At 40.3% G+C, this 25,310-nt stretch overlaps 1 protein-coding gene across 9 annotated transcripts in view; it reads right to left on the bottom strand.

Moving 5' to 3' along the window:
* The window catches only part of YES1 (YES proto-oncogene 1, Src family tyrosine kinase), a 90,760-nt gene that overhangs the window by 32,597 nt on the left and 32,853 nt on the right, over positions 1-25,310 (bottom strand). For 8 of the 9 annotated variants that reach the window (XM_054460318.2, XM_063653470.1, XM_054460319.2 and 5 more), the window contains one exon: positions 1,959-2,237. In XM_054460318.2, coding sequence (XP_054316293.1) covers positions 1,959-2,229 — 271 coding nt within the window. In that variant the 5' untranslated portion in view covers positions 2,230-2,237. Of the gene's footprint in view, positions 1-1,958; positions 2,238-19,272; positions 19,323-25,310 lie in introns of those variants that run through there. The other variant, XM_063653471.1, reaches the window with a different exon arrangement.

Here is a 25,310-nt window from a genome sequence, read left to right as displayed (position 1 = left end):
AGCTACTCAGGAGGCTAAGGCAGGAGAATGGCTTGAACCTGGGAGGCAGAAGGTTGCAGTGAGCCAAGATTGCGCCACTGCACTCCAGCCTGGGTGACAGAGAGAGACTCCAACTCCAAAAAAAAAAAAAACTCAGCTCAAATGATTTCTTCTTGAGATAGCTTTCCCTGATTAACTGCAGGGCCTTCACCATCATTCTAGTTAGTTCCTTCACAGCATTTAAGGATCATTAATCATCCATCCTGTTTAGCTGTTTATTAATTAATTATTGTCCAACCCTCTATAATGTAAGCTCCATCAGGGCAGAAACCTTGTCTTGCTCACCTCTCCATACCTGACACACAGACACTGAGTGTACACTGAGTTAATAAATGAATACCCCTAATAGAGTATTTTATATAAGTAAATTGCTTTAGGTAACTAAAGTGTGTCTTTAAGTATCAATATTTAACCATTTTAGATTACTATCTTTCCCAAACATAACTCTAAAAGTAAACTTTTGCTAAAGACTGAGAAATTCCCTCACGGCCATCTACTACTAAAGTATTCAGAATTAGGGGGCTGGAATTAAGACTGTAATTGACTTAACATGCATAACTCCCTAAATGAAGTCTAACAGAATCAGTGTATGGCAGTCCTCTGGCCATTGTCTTTTTTTTTTTTTTTTTTTGAGACAGAGTCTCGCTCTGTCATCTAGGCTGGAGTGCAGTGGCGCAATCTCGGCTCACTGTAATCTCTGCCTCCTGGGTTCAAGCACTACTCGTGTCTCAGCCTCCCGAGTAGCTGGGACTACAGGCGCACAGTACCACACCTGGCTAATTTTTTTTTTTTTATTTTTAGTTGAGACAGTGTTTTGCCATGTTGCCCAGGCTGGTCTCAAACTCCTGAGCTCAGGCAATCTGCCTGCCTCGGCCTCCCAAAATGCTAGGATTACAGGTGTGAGCCACTGCGCCTGGCCTGGCTATTGTTTTTGGTCCAGTTGGAACAGACTGACGAGACAAATGTACAGTCAGTCTATGCTTGCAGTGGGGATTTATCTTTTGCCCCCACTGGCTGTCAATGAGGACATATATTGCTTGATTTGATGCTGGCAGCTGTTTTGCCAAGCCTAAGGATAAAGCAGACACTCCCAAGGGCTGCAGAATAGAGATAAAGAAATCTGAGTCCTTGATGACACCATGGAACTGCTCTATCAAGGAATCTTGAAACTCGCTCTACCTTTTTAAGCCAGCTATACTTTGTTACTTCAGTGAAAAAGCATCCTGATATGGGACCCTTTACAAAAGAGCTCATTTTCTCTCTTTTAAAACTGTTTGAATCTATTTTTTTAAGAGCCTTCTGTCTCCACGAAAGGTTGTCAACAATCACTTCTTGCTATTCTCTAAAAGGATATAATAATGTAATAACTGGAGTTCTGGAATAGGACAATAAATCTGAGCTCTCCTACTTACTATCTGTGACTTGGGGGAAAATTTTAAACTGAGCTTTAGGATTTTTCTTTTTTAAATCAGCAGCATCTGGGAGAAATACTGTATTATCACTACTTTATTGTCATTTAATTAACATCTATTAAGTAACTACTATAAGACTTTAACACTGCAAAGTACTTTACAATCCTGAGACGCTGTCAAATTCTTGAGGGAAAGGTATATGTTTTTAATCTTTATGTTCCCAGTGCCTACAGTAGGGGGGGCTCAATAACTATTTGAATAATGAGTTAATAAAATAATTAATGACATGATCCAGTACATAATCACCATCAGATTACTACCAATTTTCCAGAACCATACCCATATATACAATATAACTAATTTTTATGTTAGAGACTAATTTTCACATACAATTATTTGAAAAGTCCTCAGGTAAGATATCTTTCTTAAAGGCAGACAAGCCTTAAGTATATATTACCCAAGGTGATGTTCTCAAACAGACAATGTAATTGTCCATTTAAATCTCACCTGTTAAACCAGCAGGATATGAACTTGGCACCACTGAAAATGAGGAAGATGCACCTCCAAAAGGCGTTACCCCTGAGGATCCTCCAAATGGTGTCATGGAAAGACTGCTGAAATTAACTGCTGTTCCCTTTGCTGAAGATGACGGACATGGTGACACTGTAGTGGGTTCTGCTCCATAATGGCTCACACTTGTACTGACAGGCTCTGGAGTATTTTCAGGTCTGTATTTAATGGCTGGACTTTTGTTTTCTTTACTTTTAATGCAGCCCATTATCAAATCTACAGAGACAATAAAACAAACATTTTGAGAGTCAGTTAACACACAGGATACTGCAAAAAGACAGGGTTCAAAAAATCATTTTAAGAAAAGCATATGCCATCCCTGCAAAAAGGAACATAAAACAAAAAAGAGAAAGCTGAAAACGAGGTCTCTTCCCCTCATTTATCTTTATTACAATTTGCAAAAGCCCTACTCCAATCGCTTCATTCTCCAACTCAATCACCTTTAATAGTCCAATGACAACATGCCACAGTATATTGGGAAAACCATGGGCTCTGAAGCCAGAGAGGCCTAAATTTGAATCCTGGCTTCCTACTTAGTAGTGGAGTGATCTCAGGGTATGTTGCTTAACCTCTATGCACTCCAGTTACTTGAAAAAGTATCGCTGGGCACAGTGGCTCACGCCTGTAATCCCAGCACTTTGGGAGGCCAAGGCGGGCAGATCACGAGGTCAGGAGATTGAGACCATCCTGGCTAACACGGTGAAACCCCGTCTCTACTAAAAATGGAAAAAATTAGCCGGGCGTGGTGGCGGGCGCCTGTAGTCCCAGCTACTCGGGAGGCTGAGGCAGGAGAATGGCGTGAACCCGGGAGGCGGAGCTTGCAGTGAGCAGGGATCGAGCCACTGCACTCCAGCCTGGGCAACAGAGCGAGACTCCGTCTCAAAAAAAAAAAAAAAAAAAAAGTATCTGGGGGCCAGGCACAGTGGCTCACACCTGTAACTGTAGCACTTTGGGAGGCCTAGACGGGCCGATCACTTGGGGTCAGCAGTTCAAGACCAACCTGGCCAACATAGTGAAACTCTGTCTCTGATAAAAATACAAAAATTAGCTGGGCGTGGTGGTGCACACCCACAATCCCAGCTACTAGGGAGGCTGAGGCATGGGAATCACTTGAACCCGGGAGGAAGAGGTTGCAGTAAGCTGAGATCGTGCCAGTGCACTCCAGCCTGGGTGACAGAGTGAGACTCTGTCTCAAAAAAAATAAAAAATAAAAAAGCATCTGGATGATAAAATTATCTGTTAAAAAAAAGAAAAAGAAAGAAAGAAAACACAATAGAAAAAAAAAAGAGAAAAACCTACCTCATAAGGTTTACTATAAGGATTAACTTTATTACAAATTCTAGACAATCTGGCACACAATGGGTACTAGCAAATACTGTTGTATTCTGTCTATACCAGCACTATGCCAACAGAAATATAATCTAAGTCACAAATGTGAGCCACATAATTTTAAATTTTCTAATTTAGTGTAGCCATATTAAAAAAGTACAAAGAAACAGGTAAAATTAACTTTAGTATTTTATTTAACCCAGTATATAAAAAACATATTTATTTCAACAGGTAACCAATATAAACATTTTAATGACATTTTATTTTTTCATACTGAGCCTTAAAAATCTAATGTGTATTTTGTACTTGGAGTACATCTCAACTGGACTAGAGACATTTCAAGGGCTCAAGAGTTGTATATGGCTAGTGGCTATCATACAGGACAAAGTAGAACTATACCTTTTCCCTTCCCTGTCAATGGAAACACCCCTAATGCTCACTAAATTTAACCCCAATCTATCTTTTCAACCTTTCCAACTTTATTTCCTACTATCCTCATACCTACGCTCACATACACACAAATCTTGTTTCCCCAGTGCATATGCCCTGTGCTTTCCCATTTTGGGTTTCTTTTTCCCCCTTCTAAAATTGTCTCTGTCCCAAGTATTCTCCCCACCTCTCTAACTGCTAACATCCTATCCTTTCACCGATGGTCATCACAAATGTTACTTTTCCATTCAGGCTTTCCTTATAATCAGTAAAATATCTTTTCTCTTAAAACCCACAATATACCTTTGGGGAGATTTTCTTATGAGGCTCACTTTATTCCATTTTATATACCATTTTCTATTTACTGGTCCAATCCCAACCTACCCCCAAATTAATGGCAATACACTCCTTCGAAGCAAGAGTTGTGCTTTACTCATCGCTTACCTACCATATTATCTACCATATAGGTTTACTAACATTACAAAATCTGCATTATTCTATTCATTTTCTACACAAGCACTAATATAGAATTCATTAATTCACTTACTTTCAAAGGTCATTCTTATTTGTATAGTTTTTCCCTTTCTATGACATTCAAAAGGAAGTAGGTGAGTGTTGGCCACCTCATAAATTCTGGAAGACTAAACATTTACAACCTCAGCTGTATAATAATAATTTAAAATGTAGCTACATATATTAAAATAGAAGCAATCTCAAAACCTCAGAATTGGGTTTTAGATCACTCTCTTACATGGGTATATTCTAAAGATGTGAGTTAACTATAAGCATCAAAATATAACCGGGGAGAGGCGCGGTGGCTCACGCCTGTAATCCCAACACTTTGGGAGGCCAAAATGGGTGGAGAGCCTGAGGTCAGGAGTTCGAGACCATCCTGGCCAACATGGTGAAACTGTCTCTATTAAAAATACAAAAATTAGCTGGGCGCGGTGGTGGGTGCCTGTAATTCCAGCTACTCGGGAGGCTGGCGCAGGAGAATCGCTTGATCCTAGGAGGCAGAGGTTGCAGTGAGCCAAGATTGTGCCATTGCACTCCAGCCTGGGCGACAAAAACGAAACTCCGTCTCAAAAACAAACAAACATACAAAAACCCATAACCGGATCTGGAAACTTAATATACGGTCAGCCTTTTGTATCTACGAGTTCTGCATCCATGGATTCAACCAAGATTCAAAAGTTTCAGAAAAAAACTGTGTCTGTACTAAATACGTACAGACTTCTTTTTCCTTGTCATTATTCCCTAAACAACATAGAACAATAACTATTTACATCGTATTAGGTATTATAAGTAACCTGGAGACTATTTATTTATTTATTTATTCTTTTTATTTTTTATTATTATACTTTAAGTTCTAGGGTGCATGTGCACAACGTGCAGGTTACATATGTATACATGTGTCGTGTTGGTGTGCTGCACCCACTAACTCATCATTTACATTAGGTATATCTCCTAATGGTATCCCTCCCCCCTCCCCCAACCCCACGACAGGCCCCAGTATGTGATGTTCCCCTTCCTGTGTCCAAGTGTTCTCATTGTTCAATTCCCACCTATGAGTGAGAACATGTGGTGTTTGGTTTTCTGTCCTTGTGATAGTTTGCTCAGAATGATGCTTTCCAGCTTCATCCATGTCCCTACAAAGGACGTGAACTCATCCTTTTTTATGGCTGCATAGTATTCCATGGTGTATATGTACCACATTTTCTTAATCCAGTCTATCATTGAGGGACATTTGGGTTGGTTCCAAGTCTTTGCTATTGTGAATAGTGCAATCTGGAGACAATTTAAAGCATACAGGGGGACTGGGCGCAGTGGCTCACACCTGTCATCCCAGCACTTTGCAGGGCCAAGGCGGGTGGATCACCTGAGGTCAGGAGTTTGAGACCAGCCTGGCCAACATGGTGAAACCCTGCCTCTACTAAAAATACAAAAGTTAGCCACGTGTGGTGGTGTGCACCTGTAGTCCCAGCTACTCGGGAGGCTGAGGCAGAAGAATCGCTTGAATCCAGGAGGTGGAGGTTGCAGTAAATCAAGATTATGCCACTGCACTCCAGCCTGGGTGAAAGAGTGAGATTCTGTCTAAAAAAAAAAAAACAAACAACAACAAAACAACAAAAAAAACAAAAAAACAGCATATGGGGGATTTGTACACAGGTTATATACAAATACATGCCATTTTATATCAGGGACTTGAGCATCTGGGGATTGGTATCCACAGGAGGTTCTAGAAGGCTCTATAATTTCCCATGGATCTTGAGGGATGACTAAAGTGAAAATATTGTAAAGGAATTATAAGCTAAATATATAAAAGGCAGTTGCTTCTAAAAGTATTAGAAAAAATTAAAGGTAAGTAGTTTCATAATTTAAAGTTGGAAAAGTCTTTTAAAGTATAAAGTATAAAGTAACTTCCACATTGAGAGGGGCCGGGGTGGGGACAAAAGTTCAAGAGAAGCTAAAATATCTTTGTACTTGCTCATGCTTTCTTGTTCTCTCAATATATAATAAATGTACACATGTGGAATCTGGTTGACATTCTTAATACAGACAACTCTTATGCATGAAAAGAAAAAGTCCAATAGAAAAACATGAAAACCTATCAAGAGACAATTCACAACATAGGAAAGGCCAATTAACATATGAAAATGCATCCAACCTTCCCAGTCTTCCAAGAAATGCACATTATAAGATACCTTTTGTGGTTATCAGACTGGAAGATTTTGACTCAATATACTTAAGCCTGAAGGCAAAATTGTAACAATCAATATATATCCACAAAATATGTAAAAACTGGGAGGGGGAAAGGTCCACTGTTCCCCACCCCACTTTCTGTCAGGGCCAAGCACTGTTCTTTGCCATTAAAAAAAAAAAAAAAAAAAAGTTCAACTGTAAAAATCTTAAAAGTCGGTACAAGGAATTTACAAAATTACCTGCATCCAAAGTCTAAATATCAAGAAAACAGCATTAACTATTACATGAATTACACTTTGAAAGAACAGCAGTTGTATGAAGGAGGAAAAATTATGGGGGAAACCCAGTAATACTGTAATTTAAACTCTGATGGGAGGCCAGCTCGGAAATACCATGTCAATTCACAACAGAGGCTCCTATAATTACCCAACCACCTGAGTTTCCATTCCCAGCTTAATTCCTCATCCTCACCTCCTTTACCCATAACCATCTTAAAGTCCTCTTCTCTCAAAAGTCACACCTTTTCTCCTCACCCTATCAAGTCTTCCACTACTATGCTTAACCTGTCCTCCAGCCTCATTTTCTTAATCCAGAGTATTGAGCCTAATGCCTTACACATCTACGCACTTATCTTTCCAGTAACTCTAGGATAGCCCATTAATTTCAGTCCAGTTCCACCAGCACCCCAGTATCAATGCATAGGACCCATCACTGCTGCTCATCTCATTTTGAAATATTACTAATGTCATATGTGATTCACATTTTTAAGTAAACTTCAGGTGCAATATGAGTTAAACTGATTTTTATGGGTTGTCTTAGAAATGTTAACATCATGGCTGGGCATGGTGGCTCATGCCTGTAATCCCAGAACTTTGGGAGACCAAGGTGGGAGGATCACCTGAGGTCGGGAGTTTGAGACCAGCCTGACCAATGTGGAGAAACCTTGTCTCTACTAAAAATACAAAATTAGCTGGGCGTGGTGGCGCATGCCTGTAATCCCAGCACTTTGGGAGGCCAAGGTGGGCAGATCACCTGAGGTTGGGAGTTTGAGACCAGCCTGACCAACGTGGAAAAACCCTGTCTCTACTAAAAATACAAAATTCGCTGGGCGTGGTGGCGCATGCCTGTAATCCCAGCTACTCAGGAGGCTGAGGCAGGAGAATCACTTGAACCCAGGAGGCAGAGGTTGCGGTGAGCCGAGATTGTGTCATTGCACTCCAGCCTGGGCAACAAGAGCAAAACTCCACCTCAAAAAAAAGAAAAAAGAAATGTAACATCATTTAAAACATTTATATGGAAACTCACCTGTTGGATATTATACTGATTACCTGGGTAACAAAATTTATCTGTAGGCCAAACCCCACAACACAGAATTTACTCATGTAACAAACCTGCATGTGCACCCCTTGAATCTAAAATAAAAGTTGGAAAGAAAAAACAAACAATAAACTAAACAACAAAAATCCCCCAAAATAAAAAAATAAAACATTTATATGGAAAAGTCTCTTCCAAGTTCCAAGCTACTGACTTATAGATATATATTCATTAATAACATACATTATGGGATTAAAAAAAACTATATACTGGGTACAACGTACACTACTCCGGTGATGGGTGCACCAAAACCTCAGAATTCACCACTACATAATTCATCCATTTAACCGAAAACCACTTGTACCCCAAAAGCTATCAAAATAAAACCAAAAACTAAAAATATTGTATATTAGACACTGTAAAAGGAGCTGGGAGGACAAGAAATGGTCCCTTTTCATTAAAGGGTCACAAATGTAAGAAACAAATACAACACTGTACAATGTGAAAAATGCTAGAGTGTGACAAAATGTTAGAGTGGAGGTATGTACAAAATACCATGGAAATACAACAAATGTTATCAGCTCTCCTTAAAGCGCTTAGGAAAAAAAGTTTTGCAAAGGAAGTGGTATCTGAGCTTGGTCTTGAAGAGTTGGAGATTTGGGGAAAAGAAAAGATATTCCAGGAAGAATGAAAAGTGTACAGAATGGCTCAGATGCTTGAAACAGCACGGTTCATTTTAGGAACAGAAAATTTCTCTATTCCAAGAGCATGAGGGGCTGTTTGTGAGCTGGGTAGGACAGGCAGCTAGAGAGGAGATTTAATATAGAAGATTATTTGTTATGCAATAACTTTTAGACTTTCTCCAGGGAGCATTAGGAATCCAGAATTTTTGTTTTGAGGAATAGCAGGAGAAGATATGTGTTTTATAATAACTATGACAAAAGGATGAATTATACAGCCTAGAAAGAAGAAAAAATAATGACAGCAGTCAGACAAGTTATAAAACTATTCCAACTGACCCATGTGAGAAAAGGCAAAAGCAGCCAGGTGTGGTGGTGGCTCATGTCTGTAATCTCAACATTTTGAGAAGCTGAGGTGGAAAGATTGCTTGAGCCCAGAAATTTGAGAGCAGCCTGGGCGTCATGGCAAAACCCCGTCTCTACAAAAAATACAAAAAATTACCCAGTTGTGGTGTGTGGTGGCACATCCCTATAGTTCTAGCTACTTGGGAGGCTGAGGTGGGAAGATCACCTGAGCCCAGGGAGGTCAAGGCTGCAGTAAGCTGTGATCGTGCCACTGCACTCCATCCTGGGTGACAGAGGAGATCCTGTCTTCAAAAAAAAAAAAAAAAAAAAAGACGAGCTGGAACAGTGTCGGGCCAATGATAATGGGGGAAATGAGAAGTGTATAAGTATAATAATCAAGGTTGTCAGTTAAATATGGAAAGAGGAGACATTAAGAAAAAGTCGAGGCCAGGCGCAGTGGCTCACACCTGTAATCCCAGCACTTTGGGAGGCTGAGGCGGGCAGATCATGAGGTCAGGAGATTGAGACCATCCTGCCTATCAGGGTGAAACCCCGTCTCTACCAAAAATACAAAAAATTAGCCGGGCGTGGTGGCAGGCACTGTAGTCCCAGCTACTCGGGAGGCTGAGGCAGGAGAATGGCATGAACCCGGGAGGCGGAGCTTGCAATGAGCCGAGATCGCGCCACCGCACTCCAGCCTGGGCCACAGAGAGAGACTCCATCTCAAAAAAAAAAAAAAGTCGTTCATTCTTCAGTATTTATTGAACTTTTTAAAGTCCTTACTATACATGTATTAAGGGTTGGCTGACTCCAAAGTTTCCAGTTTTATTTATTTTTTATTTTTTTATTTTTTTTGAGACTGAGTCTCACTCTTGTTGCCCAGGCTGGAGCGCAATGGTGCAATCTCGGCACACTACAACCTCTGCCTCCTGGATTCAAGTGATTCTCCTGCCTCAGCCTCCCAAGTAGCTGGGATTACAGGCATGTGCCACCATGCCCGGCTAATTTTGTATTTTTAGTAGAGACAGAGTATCACCATGTTGGTCAGGCTGGTCTCGAACTCCTGACCTCAAGTGATCCACCTGCCTTGGCCTCCCAAAGTGCTGGGATTACAGGCGTGAGCCACCGCACCCAGCCAATTTAACACTTTTTAATAAGAAGTAAAATAAGTGGAAATAAACAGACTTTCAGGAAGAAAATAGCTAATAGTGTTAAAGACAAAATCAAGTCAAGTGGCATGTAAAATGATTTTTTTAAAGGCCAGCTGATTAGTAATTTGGAGCTCACTGGTGACTTTACCAAGAGCATTTCTTAACATCATGAAGACAAAAGCAAGATTGCAGTAAGTTGAAGAATAATAAGTGAGCCATGAAACGAGGTAATCTTTGGAATATCTTCATAAGTTGGGAACACATGCGTTATCAAGATGTTTCCTATCATTTCTTTGTCTACTTCACTGATCCTCTCCTTCACAGTATTAGTGTAATCAAGTACAGTTGCCACTTGGTTAGTCAACAGCCATTCTTCCTCTTCTTTGATAAAAAGAACTATGATTTTGTTGATCCTTCTTACGTTTGCCAAGTCCTTCAGGGGAGGCTCAGTGCCTATCCAGCCCTACGTAGTAAATATTGATTTATTTAAGCCACTTACACGGTCTTATTGCTATTGCCAGTTGGCTAGTTGAGCCATAAGCATGGGCTTCCAGGAAGTTTTCCCCACTTGTAAAGAGGAATACAAGACAGAAATATTCTATTTTCTTTCCATAGATGTTATCATCGATGATGCCTAAATCAAATGACTTGCTCCACATCCTTAAGACTTGTTATTAACACTTTTAAAACTGTTAATTAAATGTAAGTTAAAACCGCAAAGGGATATCACTACATGATTAGTGAAAGATGATTATCTTTTCTATGCTTTTGTATTTATGGAAGTATTCCCAACTCTAATAGGAAGCAACCATTAGAGTTAGGAATACTTCCATAAATACAAAAACATAGAAAAGATAATCATCAACTTCATTCTAGAATCAAAACATTCTAATTTCTCATTCTAATTGGTATGTAGTGATATCCCTTTGTGGTTTTTACACTTCCCTAATGACTACACCTTATTTTGAGCTCTCATGTGCTTATTTGCTTCCCATCTCTACTTTGGTTACGTGACTGTTCAAATCAGTTTTTAAACTAAAGTGTCTGTTCAAATCAAATTTTTAATTGGGCTGTCTTATGTTCTGGAGACAAGAATATTTACTACTCTAACACTATTATATTCTTCATATATTCTGGAATCTAGTTCTTTGTCAGATGTTTATACTAAACTGTGATATTTCTCCCAGTTCATAGGTTGCCTTTGCATTTTCATAACAGTATCCTTGAACATGCTTTTAAATTTTAAGTTCAATTAAAATTTTTTATTTTTATGGTTTATGTTTTATGTGTCCTGAAAATTCTTCACCAGAAGATTTTCTACATGTTCATCTGTAAGTTTGAACTCTTCTGTAAATCAGGCCTATCGAGCCATTTTAAGCTAATTTTTGAATATATTATAATAGTCTTACGTTCAAAAAAATTTTTTTTGAGACAAGGTCTGGCTACCCTGGCTGGAGTACAGGGGCATGATCATGGGTCACTGAAACCTCCCCCTTCCAGGCTCAAGCCATCCCCTCTTATCTCAGCCTTCTCAGCAGCTGGGACTACAGGCGAGTACCACCACACCTGGCTAATTTTTGTCTTTTTTTGTAAGGACAGAGTTTCACCATGTTGCCCAGGCTGGTCTAGAACTCGTGAGCTCAAGCAATTCGCCTGCCTCAGCCTCCTAAAGTGATGGGATTACAGACATAAGCCACAATGCCCGGCCCCATGTTCAATTTTTTAAAACTCGATATCTAGTTCTCCTAGTACAATTTGTTGAAAAACCTATCCATTTCCCACTGAATTACCTTGTTACCTATGTCAAAAAGCAATTAACCATGTATGTGTATAGGTCTGTTTTCATTCTCTATTTTTCCCATTGTCCTACATATCTATTCTCATGTCAATGACCATAGTCATCATTACTGTAGCTTTACTGTGTCTTGAAATTATATAATATAAAACCTCCAGTTTCTTCATTTTTATTTATTTATTTTTTGAGTCAGAGTCTCGCTCTGTGCCTAGGCTGGAGTACAGTGGCATGATCTCGGTTCACTGCAACCTCCATCTCCTGGGTTCAAGTGATTCTCCTGCCTCAGCTTCCCGAGTAGCTGGGATTACAGGCGTGCACCACAACAACGTGGCTAATTTTTGTATTTTTAGTAGAGATGGGGTTTCACCATGTTGGCCAGGCTGGTCTCAAACTCCTGACCTCAAGTGATCCGCCTGCCTCGGCCTTCCAAAGTGATGGAATTACAGGCATGAGCCACTGTGCCCAGCCTTTTTCATCTTTTTCAAAATTGCTTTAAATACTCTAGGGCAGGGTCAGCAAATTTATTCTGTAAAATATTTTAAGCTTTGTGGACCATATGGTGTCTGTAACAACTACTCAACTCTGCTGGTTTACTGCAAAAGCAGGCTCAGATAATACGCACAACACACTAAGTGTGGCAATGTTAAAAAACAATTTCCAAAAGCAGGCAGTGGGACAGTTGGCTTGCTAAGACCTGCCAAACCATGCATGAGGGTCTTTGCATTTCCACACAAACTTTACAATCTCTACAAATTTTAATCATACAAATTTTAGAATCTCTACAAAAATGCCTGCTGGGATTCTGACTGGGATTATTCTTAATCTATAGATCGATCTGGGGAGAAATGATATTTTAAGAATACTGACTTCCGCTTGATCCATGAATGTGGTATTTTATTTAGACATTTACAGACTTTTCCCAGCAGTGTTTTACAGTTTTCAGTGTATAGGTCTTGTCCAATTTTTGTACAGTTTATCTCTAGACACTATGGTTTATGCCATTATAGATGTTACTACTTTATTTCTATTTCCAACTCTTCATCACTAACATATACCATCATGTGCAGCGTAACATTTTGGTCAAGGAGGGACCACATATATGACAGTGGTCCCATAAGATTATAATACTGTATTTTTACCATACCTTTTCTATGTTTAGATATGTTATTTACTTACTTACTTATTTTTGAGACAGGGTCTTGCTCTGTCGCCCAAGCTGGAGTGCAGTGGTGTGACCTTGGCTCACTGCAACCTCCGCTTCCCAGGTTCAAGAGATTCTTGTGCCTCAGCCTCCGGAGTAGCTCAGATTACAGGCATCTGCCACCATGCCTGGCTAATTTTTGTATTTTTAGTAGAGACAGGGTTTCTCCAGTTGGCTGGGCTGGTCTTGAACTCCTGACCTCCAGTGATCCACCTGCCTCAGCCTCCCAAAGTGCTGGGATACAGGCATGAGCCACTGTGCCTGGCCCTAGATATGTTTAGATACACAAATACTTACCATTGTGTTACAACTGCCTACAGCATTCAGTATAGTGACATGTTTGTAGCCTAGGAGCCATAGGCTATACTATATAGCCTAGGTGTATAATAGGCTCTACCATGTAGGTTTATGTAAGCACACTGCATGATGTTCACACAATGATGAAATCGCCTGATGACACAATGTCAGAACATATTCCTGTCTTTAAAGTGACGCGCGACCGTATGTAAATCTGTATACAGAGTATATTTGTATATTATGTTCTTGAGACTGTACTAAACTCACTTATGATTTCTAGTACTTTTATAGGTTCTACAGTATTTTCTACACTCAAAATCATGTGTACAAATAAACACTGTCTTACTCTTTACTCTCCTACATACGTCTTTTTCCCTGCTTATCTTATTCACTGACTAGTACCTCCAGTGCAATGTCGACCAGAAGTGATGAGAGAATATCTATGCCTTGGTTCCCAATCTTAAGAGGAAAGTATTTAGTCTATCACTATTAAGTATGATATTAGCTGTAGGATTTTTGTATTATAGCAAAACTTCATAAGGCCAAGCAAAGTTCCCTTGTTTGCTGACAGTTTTTATCGTACATGAGTGGATTTTGTCAAAAGCTTTTCTACATGTACTTAGACTATCATATAGGTTTTTTCCTTTATTCAATTGATGTAGTGAATTTTACTAATTGATTATTGACTGTTACGTAAACCTTGGGACCTTTGCATTCTTGAGATAAAACCCAATTGGTCATGGTATATTACCCTCTTATATATTCCTGAAAGCTAATATTTTGCTAAATATTTTTGTCTATAGTCAAGAACCACATTGTTCTTTAGTAGTATTTTCCTGTAATTTCTGTGTTTGCTTTTGGTATCAGGATGTTGGCCTCACAAAATGAATTGGGAAGTATTCTCTTCCTGTTTTTTTTTTTTTTTTTTTTTTTGAGACGGAGTCTTGCTCTGTCGCCCAGGCTGGAGTGCAGTGGCGTGATCCCGGCTCACTGCAACTGCAACCTCCGCCTCCCGGGTTCAAGGGATTCTCCTGCCTCAGCCTCCCAAGTAGCTGGCAGTACAAGCGCATGCCACCACACCCAGCTAATTTTTGTATTTTTAGTAGAGACAGGGTTTCACCGTGTTAGCCAGGATGGTCTTGATCTCCTGACCTCATGATCTGCCCGCCTCGGCCTCCCAAAGTGCTGGGATTACAGGCGTGAGCCACTGCGCCTGGCCCTTTTTTCTTTTTAAGAGTTTTTAAGATTGGTATTATTTCGTCCTTCAATGTAAGTGATCAACAAGGACTTTCCCCTCTAGCTAGTAAAAACTCAAATGCTTCCCAGCCCTCTGTGACCTCTGATGTCTGTCAGTTCACATCAATCTGGTTGCTTTGTCTGGCTTTACAGTTTTACTCCATGTATGTTCATTCTAGAATTCAGCAAAAAGTCAGAGACTTCTATGGATAGCATTATTTTTTGACAAAGTGTCCTTTCTGCTGAACTTTGCCCTACAACTTCTTGCTGCCTCAGCTTCCAAAATTCTGATCTCTATCTTTTCATCTTGTTCTTTGCTCAAGATTCCCTGTCGCAGATCTACAATTTAGAATGTGCCCCAGGCAAAAAGCCAGGGTGGGTGGGTGACTGTAGAGCTCACTTTGTTTGTTTCCCTTCTTTTAGGGATCACAGTCCTGCACTGCTGTTGTCCAAAGTCTAAAACCCATTGTTTCACTATTTTGTCCAGATTTTCAAGGTTTTTGTGTGTTTGTGGAGGTGTGGGGGTTGAGAGATAGTAAACTCCATCATGGTCACTTGAAAATTCTGAAAAGTTGCCAGAGTGGTGGCTCATGCCTTTAATCCCAACACTTTGGAAGGTTGAGGTGGGAGAACAGCTTGAGGGCAGTGACTGTTAGGCAGTGACAGTAGGCACCACCGCACTCTGCTCTGGGCAATGAAGAGATATCCCATCTCAAAAAAAAAAAAAAAAAAAAAACTCTGAAAAGTTAAAACCTAGAAAAACATTTCATTCCCCGGTGTTAATAATCATTCAAGTGATGGCTGGGCATGGTGGCTCACGCCTGTAATTCCAGCACTTTGGGAGGCCCAGGCAGGCAGATCACTTGAAGTCAGGAGTTCAAGACCAGCCTGACCAACATGGTGAAACCTCGTCTCTACTAAAAATACAAAAATAAGCTGGGCATGGTGGTGCATGCCTGTAATCCCAGCTACTTAGGAAGCTGAGGCATGAGACTCACTTGAACCTTGGAGGCGGAGGTTGCAGTGAGCCAAGATTGCACCACTACACTACAGCCTGGGCAACAAGAGCAAAACTTCGTCTCAAAAAAAAAAAATCATTTGAGTGCAGAGGGTATTATTTCTTAAATGAACTTGTGTTTAACTTTTTATTATAACAGATAAAATATTTATTCCTTAAAAATCACCTTCAAATAAATTAACATTTTAAGTGTTTTATTGTAATCTGTTAAACTACTCCGTGGCATTTTTCTTTTACATTTCAAGAAAGAAAACTTTTTTTTGTGATGGGGTTTCGCTTTGTCACACAGGCTGGAGTGCAGTGGCGCGATCACGGCTCACTGAAGCCTAGATCTCCTGGTCTCAAGCTATCCTCCCACCTCAGCCTCTCTAGTAGCTGGGACCACAGGTGCAGGCCACGACGCCTGGCTAATTTTTGTATATTTTTGTAGAGATAGGGCTTTGTCATGTTGCCCAGCCTGGGCACAGGGATCCCCACACTTCGGCCTTCCCTGGGATTACAGGTGTGAGCTACCACACCTGGCCTGGAAGAAAAAATGTTAAAAAGTATTTCCTTCTGTATCTGCTTGGTAAGTCTAAACATTTATACTCAGCTTAATGTTGGGCTCTTTTGGACTGAAGAAGGGATTTTATTGTAAAGATAAAAATGGTAATAAGGAAGAGGCAAGAATTTCACATAAAAATCAGAAATTACAAGACAGTCTGATCGTACACCACAAAAGCATGTTCAAGTTTTGTTTTGTTTTGTTTTGTTTTTTGACATGGAGTTTCACTCTTGTTGCCCAGGCTGGAGTGCAATGCCATGATCTCGGCTCATGGCAACCTCCGCCTCCTGGGTTCAAGTGATGCTCCTGCCTCAGCCTCCCAAATAGCTGGGATTATAGGCATGCACCAACCACACCCGGCTAATTTTGTATTTTCAGTACAGACAGCGTTTCTCCATGTTGGTCAAGCCGGTCTCAAACTCCCAACCTCAAGTGATCCTCCCACTCTGGCCTCCCAAAGTGCTGAGCCACCGCACCCGGCCTGCATGTTCAAGTTTGAATGCAGGTCTTGATACTAAGGTAAACATTGCTTTGTTTTCCGGAACTTATTGCTTCCCTACCATAATGTGGATTAAGCATCTCTATTTCTTTTTTCTTTTTTTTTGAGATAGAGTCTCACTCTTGTCACCCAGGCTGGAGTGCAATGGTGCAATCTCGGCTCACTGCAACCTCCGCCTCCTGGGTTCAAGCAATTCTCCTGCCTCAGCCTCCTGAGTAGCTGGGATTACACGGACACGCCACCATGCCCAACTAATTTTGTATTTTTAGTAGAGACGGGGTTTCACCATGTTGGTCAGGCTGGTCTCGAACTCCTGACCTCAGGTGATCCACCTGCCTCGGCCTCTCAGAGTGCTGGGATTACAGGTATGAGGCACCACGCCCGGCCAGCATCTCTATTTCTGTACTTCTGATGTTTCTGGCTAACTACTTTACTCTCTACTGACATACCTATTCTCTACCTCATAATTTCTACTTACTCAAAATTTTTATTCATTTGTGGTCTGCTCCAGGTTCCCTCAATCTTCCACAGCACTTTAATTGCCTATTTCTGAGTTTGCATTTGCATGGCCAAGAGTAAAAGCAAAATAATATAAACTGCTATCTAACTGCACTAACCTGCTGACCAGTTATGGTTTGGCTATAGGCTGGTCCTATGGTTTCCTTAAGAGGCTGTGGACTAGAAGGTACTATGATGACTGGCCTCTTTAGCACAATCTCTTCTTAACATAAGGTCTCCTAGATTGATCTTGCTTTAATAGCTAGTAGAAATACACATTTTAGCAAAATGCACTGAAAGTAATAACTTTTCAAATTGAAACAAATTTCCACATTAGGTTTTTCTTTAATAGAGATGAAGTCATAAATCTGGAAGATTAATGTTTAATGCTGATCCAGCTCTACTAAGTCACCTGCCATTACCAGAGGGAGGAGTCAGGTCAGTACAGACAGCTTTACTTTGTTCCCTCCTCATACCTGAACTACTTTCATCTTCCTCGATAATGGGCAAGAGAAGGCAGAGTGGAACCAAAAGAGCTTTGCTGATGGGGCAAGTTCTCAGGAGCAGAGAAGTAAAACGGCCCCTTTCCTATTTCTTATATGGTTGTCTTGTCACCCCCTAAAAGAAGGTAAATCAGTATATTCAAAAACTTGAACCAAGACACTTATCTTTCGATTCAAAATCCTGTACGAATTAAAAGGCTGGTAAGACAGTGAGGAAAGACAGACACCAAGAAATGCTACCAGGTATTTAAGATGGCCAGGCATTCTCTTCTCTTTTAAAACCTCTAGACTTTCATAATCCTGTCCATTGTATAATAACTTTCCTGCTTCTTTTCTTTCCATATAACCAACTTCTTTTAGCAAACTTTGTTCTAACTTTCCTATGTTTCTCACATTCACTTAAAATACAATCTGATCCAATGCCGACTAATAAAAGAAAAAAATAAGAAAAAAACTGAGGTTCTCTCTCTTCCTTAAAACACTTTTCTTTTTTTTTTTTTTTTTTTTTGAGACGGAGTCTTGCTCTGTCGCCCAAGCTAGAGTGCAGTGGTGCGATCTCAGCTCACTGCAACCTCCACCTCCTGGGTTTGAGCAATTCTCCTGCCTCAGCCTCCCGAGTAGCTGGAATTACATGTGCCCACCATCTTGCCTGGCTAATTTTTGTATTGTTCAGTAGAGACGGGGTTTCAGCATCTTGGCCAGGCTGGTCTCAAACTCCTGACCTTGTGATCCACCCGCCTTGGCCTCCCAAAGTGCTGGGATTACAGGCGTGAGCCACTGCGCCTGGCCTTCCCATCTGCTTTCTAAGACATTACCCTATTGGTTTCCCCCCGTCTTACTGGCTGCTCCTTCTCAGTCTCCTTTGCTGACTGCTCCTCACTTCCCTGACATCTCCCTGTTGCCGAAAAGACTTCTCCATTTACATTCATTCCTTTGATGATATCACCCAGTCTTACATCTTTAAATACCACCTGCAAATTGATGATTACCAAATTTCTATCTTTACGGACTTCTGGACTTCTCACTTGAATTCATTTTTAACTGTCTACGCAATATCTTCACTTGGATGTCTAAAAGGATTTCAAATTTAACATTTCCAAGAAACCTAATCTTCCTCCCCAAACCAACTCCTCCTGCAATCTTCCCCATCTCGATAAACATTAATGCCATTCTTCTAGTTGTTCAGGCCAAAACTCTAAAGTCATCCTTATTATCTGTTTCACACCCTTAAATTCCTCAGTAATTCCCCTGGCCCTATTCTCAAAATATATTCAGTATCTGAAAACTTCTCTCCACCTCCCACTGCTACCCTGGTCTAAGTCACATCATCTTTCACTAATTCAACAATATTGAATTATTCTAATAGCCTAACTGGTCTCCCAGTTCCTGCCATTGCACCTTTTACAGGCTTGTCTCACAGTAGTAGTTTAACATCACTCCTCTGCCATAATCCACCCAAAGACTTCCAATTGCACTTAAAGTCAAAGCCAAAGTTCCTACTATGGCCTTCAAGATCCAATAACCTACTATGTAGCCTTCAACTCCTACTGCTGTGCCCCAACTTGCCTCACTTCTGCTACACTGGCCTTCTTGCTCTCCTTCAAACAGACCAAGCATACTCCCAGCTTATTGTATGTATGGCAGAACAGTTAAAAGCACAGACGTCAGAGACAGAATGTCTGGGTGCAAAGTCTGAGTCCATCACTTACTAGCTGGGTGAACTTCAACAAGTTACTCAACCTTTCTGTGTCCCAGTTTCCTCATCTGTAAAATGGAGATAATAAAAGTAAAACTCATAGAGTTGAGAAGATTAAATGAGTAAATATATACATATATAAAAAACACACCTAACATAGTGCCTGGTATTTGAAGCACGAATGTTTGCTACAACAGTGATCATTTTGATAATGGTGGCTCTCTTCCACAGCATGTACATATGGGTAAATTTAAAAAAAAATTATTGAAATATAGTACAAAGAAAAATAAATGTACAAGTGAATGGATTACATAAACTCAACACCAGTGTACTCACCACCCAGACCAAGACACCCTGTCAGCACCCAAGAAGCCCATCTCATGCTATTAATCCTGCTCAGTTCCTCTTAACCATTACCTTGACTTCTAACATTACAGTTTAAGTTTTGCCTGCTTGTAAGGCTTCTTATAAACGGAATCACGGCCGGGCGTAGTGGCTCACGCTTGTAATACCAACACTTTGGGGATCATGGCTGGGCATAGTGGCTCACGCCTGTAATACCAACACTTCGGAAAGCCAAAGCAGGAGGACTGTGTGAGCCCAGGAGTTTGAGACCACCCTGAGCAACATAATGAGACCTCATCTCTACAAAAAGTAAAAAAATTGGCTAAACATGGTGGCATACACATGTAGTCCCAGACACTTGGGAGGCTGAGGTTGGAGGATCACTTGAGCCTGGGAGATAGAGGCTACAGTGAGCCGTGATTGTGCCACTGCACTCCAGCCTGGGTGACAGAGTGAGACCTTGCCCCAAATAAATAAAAATAAAAATAAAATGGAAGCATATATAATGCATTATTTTGTTTTTGACCTCTTTCACTTAACGATGCTTGTGAGACTCATCTCTATTATCAGGAACAGCTGTACTTTGTTTTCACTTCTGTGTAGCCTTCTTTTATATGAATATGCCATAGGTAAGGGATATGAATTGTTTCCAGTTTTTTTTGCTATTATAACAATGACAGCAATGAACATTCCTGAGCCCTCCTTGGTATGCATGTATGCATATTCTACTGGACGTAACCTTGCAATAGATTGCTGGGTCAAAGTGTTTGCACTGCTAAACAGTTTTCCAGAGTAGCTGTAGCAGTTTATACTCTCACCAGCGAGCATGAGAGTTACCATTGCTTTACATCATCAATACTTGGTATATTCGATCTTTTTTTTTTTTTTGAGATGGAGTCTCCCTCTGTTGCCCAGGCTGGAGTGCAGTGATGCAATCTTGGCTCACTGCAACCTCTGCCTCTGGGGTTCAAGTGATTCTCGTGCCTCAGCCTCCCATGTAGCTGGGATTACAGGCTCATGCCACCACGCCTGGTCAATCTTTTAAAATGTATCTGTTCTGGTGGGTGTGTAGGAGTCTCTCACTGTGATTTTAATTTTATGTTCATAATTACTAACGAAGTGGCACCTTTACATATGCTTTTTTTTTTTTTTTTTTTTTTTGAGTTGGAGTCTCACTCTGTTGCCCAGGCTGGAGTGCAGTGGTGCAATCTCGGCTCACTGCAAGCTCCGCCTCCCGGGTTCACGCCATTCTCCTGCCTCAGCCTCCCCAGTAGCTGGGACTACAGGGGCCCGCCACTGCGCCCGGCTAATTTTTTTTTGTACTTTTAGTAGAGACGGGGTTTCACCATGTTAGCCAGGATGATCTCGATCTCCTGACCTCGTGATCCACCCGCCTCAGCCTCCCAAAGTGCTGGGATTACAGGCGTGAGCCACCACGCCTGGCTACCTTTACATATGTTTACCGGACATTATCTTTTGTGAAAGGTCTGTTCAAGACACTTTATCCATTGTTCTACAGGGTTGTCTGTCCTTTTCTTATTGACTTGTAAGGCATTCTTTAATTTTCTGTATATTGGAGGAGTAGGATTTAGTGCATTTACTCCTGTATCCCCAGAACCTAGAAGACAGTCTGAAACATAAAAAGCATTAATATTTTTACATGAATGAATGCTTTCCTGGCTGTTTTCAGATCCTAATCATATCCGTTTCTACAATTCTGCCTCATAATCTGACAATATATGGTGATTTCTAACCTCCAATCCAACTCAAGAAGGTTCTAAAATGTTGACTGCCTAACAATCTTTATAAAGTAGAACTCTATCTGTAACACTCTCTTGGATACATCTGTCAAGGGCTTCCTACAACCTACAAAATAAAACCTCAACCCTTAACCAGGCATTCCAGGTTAACTTCCCCAACTTACTTTTCTAATATGCTTTCCCTATCATCTACTAATCTTCCAAAACATGTATTTGTGGTTATGAAAAACAAAAAGGCCAATTAGACATTAACCACAAAAATCAGGGGGCAATTATTAATTTTTTTCGTTCTTTTGCTCGAGAAATTATTTTTGAAGCAGAGGCAGCAGGATGTGCAAAAGCTCATAAACAAGAGGGAACAAAGTGGGGTTTTAAGTTGTAAGTAGTCTGGTGCTGGTGAAGTACAACATAGAAGAACAAGAAGGGGAGGAGGCTAAAACAGCAACAAGGAACAGAGCCTATGACTCAAGGATCTTATATTTCCTTCTATTTAGCACTAATTGCTTTATATATGTATATAAGGACATTCATTTAGTTTTGTTAGAAAAACAAATCACTGAATTATAACTTGATTCTGATTAATTCTATTCAACAACCTGCCAGACATTTATATTCTTCCCTCCTCCAAAAAGCCAAGCCTAACAAAAATTCTAGAAATACTTGTAGGTTTTCCAACTATTTCCTAACTTATCAACTCCGTAAGTCATACGAAAAATTTTCAATTTTATGTTAGGTGGTCATCTATCAGAATTACTTATATCAGGCCGGGCACATTGGCTCACGCCTGTAATCCCAACACTTTGGGAGGCTGAGGCGGGCGGATCACTTGAGGTCAGAAGTTCAAGACCAGCCTGGCCAACATGGTGAAACCCTGTCTCTACTAAAAATACAAAAATTAGCCAGGCATGGTGGTGTGCGCCTGTAATCCCAGCTACTTGGGAGGCTGAGGCAGGAGCATCGCTCTAACCCAGGAGGTGGAGGTTGCAATGAGCTGAGATCATGCCATTACATCCCAGCCTGGACAACAGAGTGAGACTCTGGCTAAAAAAAAAAAAAAAAAAAAAAAAAAAAAAAAAAAAAAAAAAAAAAAAAAAGAATTAAAAAAAGAATTACCTTTATCAGAACATACTTTATAGCAGCATGTTTAGTAAAGCTATAACAAATTTGAAATAAGTTTATAATGTATCTGGTTCAATCATTAACAGTTAACACATAATTATGTTGTACACACACATTATGTTGTACAGTGTTACACTGTTATTTTGCTGTAATACAATTTTACACTTTGATTGTGCTTTATGTCTTCAAAGCTCTTTGTTATTATTATTTAATTTGATCCCAAAATAATCCCAATATGTTACCAAGACAAGTAGGCATAATCTCTACACTTTACATTTGAAGAAACCGAAATGGAGAGAGGTTATTACATGCCTTGCTCAAGGACAGGGGGCTAAAAGTAGGCAAAAGTAGGAACCAGGTCTTCTGACTTCTATACTGCATTCTTTCTACTAGCCATACAATCTTTAGGGAAGCCTTGTGGATAACATTCTTTGTTCATTGATAAGTTATTAAATATTAGCCCTTTAGAAAATGTAACAAACATGATAACATTATTTACAGCCAAATCCACTGCTCAACCTATGGCACAATCTACTAACTTTGGAAACAGCACCCTGCCTGTCAGCATGACAATGTTGCCTTATTATTAGTAACAGTGACTAAAAATTTTCAAATGATTTAACACATTTCTGAACCTCTTAAAAAGTTAAATGTACATTATTTCTATAAACGAACTCTAACAAGTTAACTAATTGTGACATTACATGCTCTATCTAGTTTGGGAGGAATGGCCCTAGTCTGGCATTTTGCCCAGATGGCTCCAATTTACATGCAAGTTTTAAATCTTTAAGAAATCCTAGAAAAATAAATTTAGAGACTTAACTTCATAAAACATGAACAATTTCCATAGGTCACGGTGTTCTACAGGCCGTAAACTAGTCTATGATTTTTCTCTTTCATTTTTAAATCTCCTCCCTTAAGCATAAAGCACAAAGGATAGGCAGGACCATAAAAGAGAAAACATAGGCAGAGAGAAGGAAGCAGCAGACTACTAAAGGGCGTGCACTTTGTCTTGTAAAAGCAAACAAAGAACTTCATTTTCCAAGAGTCAAAGGAGAAAAGAAATGTTAGCAATGGACAACTGATCTTGCAGGGGTCGGTAATGGTACCAATTTTTTACCATCTTTTTCTTTTTTCTGCCCTTTAGATATACAAACAATTGACCTTAAAGAAAAGTAACCCAACTCCTTCTAAATTCCTGGAACCTCGTGGTTTCTTTAATGAAGTCTGATATAGGATCAGCCATGAGAAGAGCCTGATGTAAAGAATTGTATGGTTGGGTGCAGTGGCTGATCCCAGCAGTTTGGGAGGCTGAGGTGGGAGAATCACTTGAGTCCAGGAGTTCAGGACCAGCCTGGGCAACAAAAGGAGACCCCCCCGCCATCCCGGCAAAAAAAATTTTAAATTAGCCGAGCATGGTGGTACACACCTGTAGTCCTGGCTACTCAGAAGGCTGAGGTGGGAGGACAGCTTGAGCCTGGGAAGTTAAGGCTGCGGCAAGCTATGATCGCACCACTGCACTCCAGCCTTGGAGACAGAGTGAGACCCTGTCTCAAAAAAAAGAAAAAAAAAAAGAAAGAAATAAAGAAATGTATAGAATAATTTTTTTGTTATAGATTATAGTAACAAAAATAACTTACAAATTAAAGCCTCAAGATTTTTAAAAAATGTATTAAATTCAACATAGAACAGATCTGAATTATGTAGATCCCAGGTAACAGTTAATTACTTTCAGCCACCTCAGGCAATTATTAAAGGCAGTTTGTTGGTAGAAAGGCACTTATCAAGTACTATTATGTATCATTCCCTCTACAAATCCAGTCAACTCAAAAAATAAGCTGACCATATACCTATCTCAAGAATTTTTTCTCTCATATTTTCACACCTTACTTCCAGTCTTTTGTCAAGATTTTTGACCAGCAAATTATAGTAAACAATTAGATATCACTTTCAAGTCCTTATGTCAATTAAATGCTCCTCAGGCACTGCATGTACTCTTCTTTAATTGGGGTTTTAAACTTTAAAAACATCATCCACTTATTTCTATAACAATGTATGTAGTCCTTTTTTTTTTTTTTTTCTTAAATCTCTTTAAGACAGACTAAAGAAGCTGGGTGCAGTGGCTCATGCCTGTAATCTCAGCACTTTGGGAGGCTGAGGAGGGTAGATTACCTGAGGTCAGGAGTTCGAAACCAGCCTGGCCAACATGGTGAAAGCTTGTCTCTACTAAAAATACAAAAATTAGCCAGGCGCTGTGGCACGCACCTGCTACTTGGGAGGCTGAGGCAGGAGAATCGCTTGAACCAGGGAGGTGGGGGTCAGAGTTAGCCAAGATCATGCCACTGCACTCTGCACTCCAGCTTGGGCGACAGAATGAGACTTTGTCTCCAAAACAAAAACAAAAACAAAACTTAATCTCCAGTGTGGCAGTATTGAAAGGGAGGCCTTTAAGAGGTGATTGGATCATGAGGGCTCCGCCCTTATTAATAAATTAATCCATGTATGGATTAATAAAGGATAAATGGATTCATGGGTCATCATGGGAGTACAACTGGTGGCTTTATAAGAGGAAGAGATCTTAGCTTAGCACAATAGCATGCTCAGCCCCCTCACCATCTGATACGCTGCACCACCCTAAGGATTCTGTAGACAAGAGTCCTACCAGCAAGAAAGCCCTTCCCATATGCCACTCCATGACCTTGGACTTCTCTGCCTCCAGATCAGTAAGAAATAAATTCCTTTTCTTTATAAATTAGCCAGTTTCAAGTATTCTGAAAATGGACTAAGACACCTTCCTCTGCCCTATATGGCCAATTGGTCACCAGGA

This window comes from Pongo pygmaeus, chromosome 17, assembly GCF_028885625.2.
Source record: "Pongo pygmaeus isolate AG05252 chromosome 17, NHGRI_mPonPyg2-v2.0_pri, whole genome shotgun sequence".
Lineage (NCBI taxonomy): Eukaryota > Metazoa > Chordata > Mammalia > Primates > Hominidae > Pongo > Pongo pygmaeus.
This window is presented reverse-complemented; position numbering and strand designations above follow the sequence as displayed.